Raw genomic sequence first — 9,125 nt, 5'->3', positions numbered from 1 at the left:
GCGAGCGTGCGCGCGCGCGTAGCCGAACGGATCATCCCCACTCCAAGTGGGTAAACGTTCTCGGCTGGCATCACTGCGTCCGGCTACGGCAGCCGAGCAGCTCGGTCAACCGTGTCTTGTGCGCGCGTTGAATGCGGAGATGTTGATCGCGTACATACATAGATCACGTCGTTTTTTGCGATCTGAAATGCGAGACCGAGTCGATAAATGAAACATCCGCATATAGACGAATAGACGGCGATGGTTGTGCCGCTCTCGCAGCTTTCCTGAATCGACCGAATGTTATAACTTAACCTAGATTTCGCTTTTATGCTGCTCTATAAATGTAAATCGCTTCAAGATGATGCAGCAATACATGAAGGAATTGGAGCAGGTTTCTCACTCTTTCCGTCGTACCGTTTATTTTACCGTGTAAAACCTAACCTTAACACATCTGTCATTTCAAGATTGTTACAAGAACACGAGAGTCGTTTCGATAAATTTAATTTTATATTATACAATTTAAAAATTTCTTAATATAATTTCTTATTCTGTCGCAGCAACAAACCGTTTATGAATAGATTACCATTGTTTCGCAGGATCCATTTGACCCCGAAGAATTTGTTGAAAGATTAGCTTGGAGAACTGTCAATGACAACACGAAGGATAGAGGAAAGTCCTTTTTTGACCCAGTCGTCGTCCACGAGACCTTCCTACAAGCAATCAAAGACCTGCAGATACTACAAGAACGTCAGCAGAAGAAGTGCGACAAGTTGGAGAGCGCGCTGAAGGAAGAAGAAACTCGGCATACGTTTGAGATATTAGAATTACAGGAGAGAAATAGACACTCTATCGATTTATTTCATCAGTTGGACGAGAGAATAAATCTCGTTGCTACTAAAGTTTTACATCTGGGGGATCAGCTGGAAAGTGTCAATACGCCAAGGGCAAGAGCGGTTGAGGCTCAAAAGCTGATGAGACACTTCTCGGAGTTTTTGAGCCCCGGCCCTTTGACGGATCCAATTTTCACAGACAAGTCGTCGGTAAAGATGGTCAAGTCAATTAATTACACATTACAGCGAGGTGAAGGTTTATTTATTGCCATTTGTTTCAGTTGAATGACGCTGCAGATGTGATACAGAAGCTTCATCTCATAGCCCAGGAACTTCCCTCTGAGAAATTTGAGCATGCCAAGAAGAAAATTGGCGTCAAGTACGACGAGATAGAACGCAATCTAATTGAGGAGTTTGTAAGAGCGCACAACAGAGACGACGCGCCGCGCATGAGGGAATTGGCGAGCACCTTGGCGCACTTCAAGGGCTACTCGCAGTGCATCGACGCGTTCATAGAGCAAAGTCAGATGGGTTCTTTCGGTGGGAAAGACGTCTTTCAAGACGTCATACCTATGTGCACCAAGTATCACAAGCTTATGCAACAGGTATTCTCTAATCCTGAACAAGTGATGGCCAAGTTTGTCCTCAACATTTACCATCTGCGCCTACAAAAGTACGCGGTGGCCAAGTTGGCGGACAAAACCGATTCCGACAAGTATCTCAAGAATCTTTACGATCTGTACACGAGGACTGTCAAGCTCTCCAATGACCTTAAGGTCTTCAATATGGGCGCTGACGAGACTTATCTCGCCAAACTTACGAGGAACATCTTTCAGAAATATTTAGACACTTACATTAGGTAAGTTGATGAGTAAACTAGGTAAGCCAGAAAGATTTCGAGTGTAGGTCTGAGTGGCTCAGTTGGTAGAGCGTCCGCCCGGCAAGTGGAAGGAGTGATCCCAAATCGTGGGATTTCTGGCGCACGCGCAGTAGCGTGAACCTTTCTGCCGCGCGCATAGCGATCACGTGACTACCATGAAAGACTCGTACATACAGACAACGTGGGAGGGTTTCTAGAGACCAGTGTTATTTATTATTCAATTTTACATCGACTTTTTATTAAAACTTATATTAATGATATACAGGGTGCTTAAATGGCCAAACTTGAAAGATGTATTTAGGACCTCAAAGCAAGAAAAATTTTCCTTTGGAAATATGCTCGTAAACGTTCCGTTCAAGAGATATTGACGTCTGAAGTTATGAACTTTTAGGAATGAATAATTTCGAAATATGACTTTCTTTGATTCAGAATTCCTTGTCTGGTAAATATGGCTTCATCTGTCCATAAAATGTTTTGCGAGAATTGTAAATCATAATTTGTTCGATTTAAAAACCAATCGCAAAACATTCAGTACGACGGAACTTTGTTTACGAAATCGAAGGTCATTGATAGGCTTTTATTTGCATGGTAAACAAAGCGTCGTGTCATCGTACTTAGTTCGTTGAATGCTTTCGTCGAATAAACTGAAGTGCCTGTTAATAATCTTCAATCATTAAAACGGAGGATAGTGCAGGCGTGTAACGAAATTACAGACGCACAATGTCAGTCAGCCACTCATTCTGTCATCGATAGGTGCAATGCATGCCTCCAAGATGGAGGCCATCATTTTGAACAAAACGTTTAATAATTAAATTTTTATTATTAAAATAATTAAATTTTTATTATTAAAAAGCAATAAGGAGGATAAATCTAAATTATTTCGAAATTATTCATTCCTAACAGTTCATAACTTCAGAAGTCAATATCTCGTGAACGGAACGTTTACGAGCATATTTCCAGAGGAAAATTTGTCTTGCTTTGAGGTCCTAAATACATCTTTCAAGTTTGGCCATTTAATCCGGGAACACCCTGTATATATCATACAGAGCAGTTTATTAAACATTTGTTTAACTGATGAAAACCTTTTTGTACAATATCTCCTATACTCTTCTTGTAAGAGTTCTATCTAAACCCTCAAGTTGAGAAGAACGTACACGCTACTAAGCGGCTGCTCAAGCTTGCACCACTGCGCGTGCGCCAGAAATCGCACGATCTAGGATCACTGCAGTGGAAGGTCCCAGGTCCAAATCCTGGTCCGGTCCTAGCCCGTTATTCTTGCCGAAAAATTAATGAACGAGATACCTATCTCCCCAAAGATACATCCCTATTTATTACTATGGAATTGCTTAAAGTAGCACTGCTAAAAGTGGCAGAGTTGTTCATCAGTAATTATTTGCCCCATTGATTGTTTCAGTATTGAAACAAAGGCATTTCGGGAAAAGTCCGCGACTTTGCTCATAGAGTACTACGAATCTAAGAATCATCAGAAGAAACAGCTGCAAATGGGCGGTTTTCAGGAGCTACGTAGGGACTTGCAGGCCGTGTTGGGTGCAAGAACGAATATAAACATTGCTCAAATAGAAGATTACGGGGGCGAGACATTTTTGTCGGAGGAATTAGCGATCGCGATACTACAAAGAAGCAAGCTCGCGTTTCAAAGATGTCAATTACTCTCGCAGCCCGTCGACGTACCTGGAAATGCGCTACAGATCTTGGAGATATTGTTGCAATATTTAATAAGCGAACACGTAGACTACGCGTTGGAGTTGGGCTTACAGAGTGTACCGATACCGGAGAGCAGAACTCAACCAGAGATTCACTTCTTTAACGTTGTGCATCAGTGTAACGCGATTGTCCGACTGCTGGAGGAACAATTCAACGATAGCGTGCTGCCTCTCGTCGTGTACGCATGCTTTTTTACTCGTCTGATATGCCTTTTTTACAGGGTTGGAAAGTTACTTTATAAAAGTAACTAGTTACAGTTTTTTCGTTAACAATGTAATTAGTTACAGTTACACGTTACCAATTCTGAAAAGTAACGCGTTACAGTTACAGTTACTCGAAAAGTAACGAATCGTTACTTTGTAGTTACTCCCTTGCAATAGAAATAAATATATCAAATCTGCATCTGAATTGTAAAGCGGCGACCTTAGCGGAAAAAATTTCTATAAATAACTACAAAAAATTGACTTGAAATAGAAATTTGTAGAAATTTTTATATCTTCGTTGAAACATTTATTTCTTTGTAAAAATATCTGTAAAATAGTATCACAAATTACAATGTTCTCAAATCAAGAAATTATTGCAAGTAGTATTTCATGAAAATGTACAATTTTGTAAAAATTAGTACAAAACTTTATTAGTTTTAAAATTTTGAGAAACAACTGTAGAATATTACAAAAATTAACAAAAGTGTTCCAATTCTGGCATTTTTATGTTGATTTTTATAACACTTTAAATTTACGTAGAATTTCTTACATTCTGGCAGTTATATTTAATTTTTTTGTAGAATTTTGTAGAATTATTTCCGGCAGGGGATAAAGGCGTTTATGCGCAAATGCAAGGCCTAATGCGATCTGTGGAGGTTGAAAATATATATAAAGTAACTATTAAATTAATTACTAGTTATCGAAAAAATGTAACTGAGTTAAGTTACAGTTACAGATGTAGAGAAAGTAACGAAGTTAAGTTAGAGTTATCAAAAAGAAGTAACTGTAACTTCGTTACAAGTAACGAGTTACTTCCCAACCCTGCTTTTTTACACAGCAATACAAATTGGTAATACTGAGACAATGTCACCCCCTCCCTCCCCCCCCTTTTTTTAGCTCGACATCCAAACACGCGGACTGTTTGTTGAAGAAGAAAGCGATATTGGAACAAATAAACGTCAAATTGGACACAGGCTTGGACCGCGGTATAAACGCTATTGTTGGCTGGGTGAAGGTGTATTTACAAAACGAGCAAAAGAAAACTGACTTCAAGCCGGAAACCGACGTGGACACCGTGAATACCCCAGCCTGTTTGGTCGTGGTGCAATACGCGAGCGGGATGATACGACTGATACGAAACACCTTGGATGGCAGACATTTGGATACCGCTCTTAAGGAATTGGGGATCAGATTCCACAAGATCATTTACGATCATTTGCAATCATTTCAGTTCAACTCCGCCGGCGCTATGTGCGCGATATGCGACATGAATGAGTATCGCAAGTGCATTAAAGAGCTAGAGGTTGACTTTGTTACAAATCTCTTTGATACTCTGCACGCCTTGTGCAACTTGCTGTTGGTTAAGCCAGAAAATTTGAAGCAAGTCTGTACGGGAGACCAGCTGGTATGTTGTATAATTTACTACGCTCGTGCTTTCAGAAATATATATATTTTGTATTGTTCCTCACGATTACAGATGACACTCGATCGTACCGTTCTACTCAATTTTATTCAATTAAGGACCGATTACAAGACACAGAAGTTAGCCAATTGTCTAAAAGGTATAACAACGTAATGACATACTCTGCTTAAATAAAAAAAAAGAGAAAAAACTTTGTGCTCAGCCTATTCCACCATGGTCAACGATTGAAATAACTTTTAAACAAGTAATATCGTGATTAGCCGTTTAAACGCAATTGTTGCCTTTAGACTTGTTCACTTTGTCATTAGATTTGCAAATACATGTGTACTCGCGGAAAAGTGTTTCTTCCGAATAAACCTATTTATTATTTCACTTACTTTTCGACAAGTCGCAATAAGTATTGATTAGAGAAAAAGAGGATCATGCGAAGACTAATCAAATTGAAGTTTTGATCCTCTCAAACGCCTCGCGACTTTTGATCATTTACCGAAGCAGAATCCAATGTAAAAGAAAACGAGGATGGAGAATTTTAGCGCACAATTACATATTTTATTGTACATCAGGGATATTAATTACAAGTAGTTTCTTTTAATATTACAGTGAGATATCGCTAAAACATTCATATTTCACTAAAGAAACTTTGTTTTTTTTTTAAACAGATCAATAAATTCAGGTAAACACAGAAATCTGCTTTTGGTTGTGCGCGAAAATTCGCGTAAAAAATCTCTTCGTTACAATGTTATTCGTTTGAATTTAATTATTATAAATATAATTAATTATCCAGACACTTGCACGTTTACAGGAGAAAACGTCTATAAAAATCATTATATTAAATGTCTAATCAGAAAGCATTCCATGCTCTTCAAAATTGAAGTTTGGACAGTTTCACATACCGTCGACAATATTCTGTTCTAAACGCGATCATTTATAGTTTTCCATAATGTAGAAATCGAGCTTCAGGCTTGAGTAAATGACTTTTTTTTTACGGGCTATGAAAAAAGTGGAAAGTGGCGCGCAAATCGACTGCGCATCAGCGCATACGGTAGTTATTAGTCTCGTGTACTTGGCACAGCTCCCCTTTGAAATCTAACTCGATGCTGAAATCCAGATCCCTGTAATTCCTGGCGTTGGGCCTCATCGAGAATACGCCGTATATCTCCTCCCCCTTCTTCACGGTCATGTACTCGTCGAAGTAAAAGACAGTTTGCTTCCAATGCGTGTACGGCACTTCCGGCGCGGTGCTGAAGCCAATGCGTTTGTGGCACTTGGTGAATTCGATGTTGAAGAACGTAACTAGGGCTTGGACGTAGTCGTTCCTACGCACTTGAAGAGTGAACGGCGACGAGAACTCGAGATCGGCCTTCGTCACTGTGTAAAGATCAACCTCTTTGATTAGGCATGCGTTTGTGACGACCTGCTTTGGATCGACGACGTCCACCAGCGGCTCGCTAATGGCCACCTTCCTTATGCTGCTCATGTCAAATCCGTACACGTCGTCCCACCAGTTGATCTTCTCGTCTTTGTATTGCCTATCCTCGATGCCGCAGATGAACAGAGTCGCCTTGTCGGGGAAGAGCATGCCGTCCTCGCGGAGCCACTTGTCTCGGGCGAAGAGCACCGTGTCCAGCATCGATTCGTAAAACAAGCAGTAGCCCATCCACTCGGATATTATTATGTCGACCTTTTCTATCCCGTCGGGCAATGAGACCTCCTCAACTTTCCCTTTAAGTATCGTTATAACGTTGGACAGGTTGTTCGCCTCCACTATCTTCTCCGCGTACTCGACGATGTTGGAGCACTCGATGCCGATGACCTTGGCCGCGCCGGCCTTGGCCGCGAACATGGAGAGAATGCCAGTGCCGCAGCCGATGTCAAGGACAGTCTTCCCCTTGAAGAGATGCTTATTGTGATACATCGAGTTCCGATAAGTCACGGTGCGCACTTCGTCCTTCAGCATCTCCTCGTGTATCCCGTAGTGAGCATAGGAGTCAAAGTAGTAGTCCCTCGAGGTCATGTCGTCAACGGACACGGATTCTCTGCAGGACGCCACGCTGGCGTTCTTGTTCACAGTAGTGGGCTCTGCCGCTATGTCCATGGATTCCATTTCTGACGTCTGCAATGTATTCGTGGCGCATTAAAAATCAATCGATGCGTTTCTGAGGAAATTACTTGGACTCCCTAATTTATTGTGTGTTCGTTAAACCGTAAAATTAATTACAGCGGCGTCTCGAATCTCAAGACGTAACAATTCGCGTTCTACGAGACTGTGCTAAGAGGAGAGCTTTGTTCAATTTACCAGCGAAGCTCGGCTTTGATTTAAAAGAAAAGAAAAAAAAAGTTACGTGGAGACGCGGTTTCCATTACCAATCTACCTCGTGAAAACGAATGATGCACATATACAACTAATATTGTTTCTACAACTAATACTGTTTAAGCGGTAAATTTACAATGCCGTTCATAAGGTACGAGGGCGGCGCGGGATCCGTTAATCCAACGAGCGAGCGCCCGGCAACGAGATGCACGTGCCCGCCAAAACAAATGGCGTCCTCTGCGAAATCAAATGGCCAGTCGATATCCTGCCCCTGCACGCGCTATATACTGCTATATCGTTTCCGCCTTCCTATATAGAACGTCCGCCGAGTGACTGCGGACTCTCCGTGTCTCGATAATCGCGTTATCAGTCACCGGGGCGCCGCTCGGCGTCGCGTCCTCCACAGAATCGGCCCGAAAACGTGTCGCGGGAGTCACGAGGCTACTCTCAACCGACATCCGCGGGAGCCTTGGGCGCTCCACTGTGCGCGACGCGAGTCGAGAGGAGACTGTATATCGCGACGGAGTCCACGTTCCCGGCCGTTCGCGCTTCGAGCGGTGCGCGTCTATTATCTTCCGATTACACCGCCGCGCCGATAATATCATGCGAAAGAACGAGTCCTTTCTTGTCTCGCCGAAATGATCGACTCAATGAAACTCACCGAATTTTCCGTGATACACGCGCGACTCTGCTTGATTTCTACCGGCACTTCATCACTCGTCGCCATTTTGGCTGCGTCACAGCAGACGACCGGTCGTCCCTCAGGGCTGTCGCTAGCGCGGGTGGTTAGATTCTTAAGGCCCGGTTTCACCAACGCGAGTTAATCTAATCGGTCCGTTAACTTAACAGGGTGCCAACATAAAACTTCTTTATTAACCTATTTTCTTGGTTAATAAAGAAGTTTTATGTTGGCACCCTGTTAAGTTAACCGACCGATTAGATTAACTCGCGTTGGTGAAACCGGGCCTAAGGCTTGTTTCCTGTTGCTACACTGGTGAACTAGTGCAATAAATTAGAGTAAGACAAGTATATTTTTTCTCACTCTAACTTACTGCACTAGCACAGCATAACTAGTAGGGGCACTCGCTCTTTTGTTTCACGTTCGCGCCGATCCGTACTGCGCATCCGACATGTTTTTATAATGACCAATCACAGGACTTTTGTACGTGCGTTAGTGCAAAGTCGGTGTGACATTGAAAAATTCGCAGTGTTGATGAATAACGCATAAAGACTTCTATACGTTGGAGCAAGTAATTACATTAATTACTTTTATTAAAACAATGTTTTTCATAGGCCATTTCCATTTACAATAAATAATAGGCCTGTTCTTTATTACTGCACTACTGAACTAGTGCAATAAGTTAAAATGAAACAAATAGATTACCTCTCATTCCAACTCATTGCACCAGTGTGCACTAGTTCAGGAGTGCAGCAATAAAAAACAGACCCAATGTATGCCAGTTCGTATGCGCCTTTCCTGGATACAATCCTGAAAAGAGTTCGGGCACTTTTAGCAGTTGATACACTGTTGACGTTTATGAAAACATGGCGGAAAAGTGAGAACGCTCAGATCAAAGGTGCCGACAGAGAGTGCCTCTACTGGTTATACTGTGGATTTCGCCACAATCGCTGTTATGGCCAAACTTTTATTAAGCCTTGTGTCCACGATCCAAGAACTGTGTCCAAGTTCTAGTTTCGAGAAATGCGCAGCCAATCAACATGCAGCTTTTACGGAGTAGCTGCAAGCTGATTGGTTACACATTTCTCGAAG

The 9,125-nt window shown here is 42.1% G+C and overlaps 2 protein-coding genes across 3 annotated transcripts; one reads left to right on the top strand and one right to left on the bottom strand.

Moving 5' to 3' along the window:
- Positions 1 to 35: 35 nt before the first annotated feature.
- Positions 36 to 5,416, top strand: LOC105558113 (exocyst complex component 5). Its single transcript, XM_012005635.1, has 6 exons — positions 36 to 373; positions 579 to 1,022; positions 1,094 to 1,671; positions 3,107 to 3,595; positions 4,518 to 5,025; positions 5,098 to 5,416. Exons 1-6 carry the CDS (start codon positions 341 to 343, stop codon positions 5,194 to 5,196), a joined length of 2,151 nt encoding a protein of 716 aa, XP_011861025.1. The 5' UTR covers positions 36 to 340; the 3' UTR covers positions 5,197 to 5,416.
- Positions 5,417 to 5,774: 358 nt separating this feature from the next.
- Positions 5,775 to 8,113, bottom strand: LOC105558112 (protein arginine N-methyltransferase 1). Of its 2 annotated transcripts, none has more exons than XM_012005632.1 (2): positions 8,016 to 8,113; positions 5,775 to 7,156 (listed from the first exon to the last, which is right to left on the bottom strand). In XM_012005632.1, the coding sequence occupies exons 1-2, from the start codon at positions 8,079 to 8,081 to the stop codon at positions 6,074 to 6,076; spliced, it is 1,149 nt and encodes a 382-aa protein (XP_011861022.1). In that variant the 5' UTR covers positions 8,082 to 8,113; the 3' UTR covers positions 5,775 to 6,073. The 2 variants fall into 2 exon arrangements, with proteins under 2 accessions (XP_011861022.1, XP_011861023.1); XM_012005633.1 differs by lacking the exon at positions 8,016 to 8,113 and adding an exon at positions 7,491 to 7,950.
- Positions 8,114 to 9,125: the final 1,012 nt, after the last annotated feature.

The sequence above is a fragment of the Vollenhovia emeryi genome, unplaced genomic scaffold, assembly GCF_000949405.1.
Source record: "Vollenhovia emeryi isolate VEMERY1.0 unplaced genomic scaffold, V.emery_V1.0 DF939380.1, whole genome shotgun sequence".
Classification (NCBI taxonomy): Eukaryota; Metazoa; Arthropoda; class Insecta; order Hymenoptera; family Formicidae; genus Vollenhovia; species Vollenhovia emeryi.
The sequence above is the reverse complement of the archived record's forward strand: the minus strand, read 5'-3'. Positions and strand labels throughout refer to the sequence as shown.

What these genes read in the sequence shown, in the direction of transcription:
- LOC105558113 (XM_012005635.1), top strand. Translation starts at nt 341, where the DNA reads ATGATGCAGCAATACATGAAGGAATTGGAGCAG. An exon ending in ACATGAAGGAATTGGAGCAG is followed by an intron (nt 374 to 578) that starts GTTTCTCACTCT and finishes ATTGTTTCGCAG; the next exon opens with GATCCATTTGACCCCGAAGA. An exon ending in TTTTCACAGACAAGTCGTCG is followed by an intron (nt 1,023 to 1,093) that starts GTAAAGATGGTC and finishes CATTTGTTTCAG; the next exon opens with TTGAATGACGCTGCAGATGT.
- LOC105558112 (XM_012005632.1), bottom strand. Translation starts at nt 8,081, where the DNA reads ATGGCGACGAGTGATGAAGTGCCGGTAGAAATCAAGCAGAGTCGCGCG. An exon ending in CGTGTATCACGGAAAATTCG is followed by an intron (nt 7,157 to 8,015) that starts GTGAGTTTCATT and finishes AATACATTGCAG; the next exon opens with ACGTCAGAAATGGAATCCAT.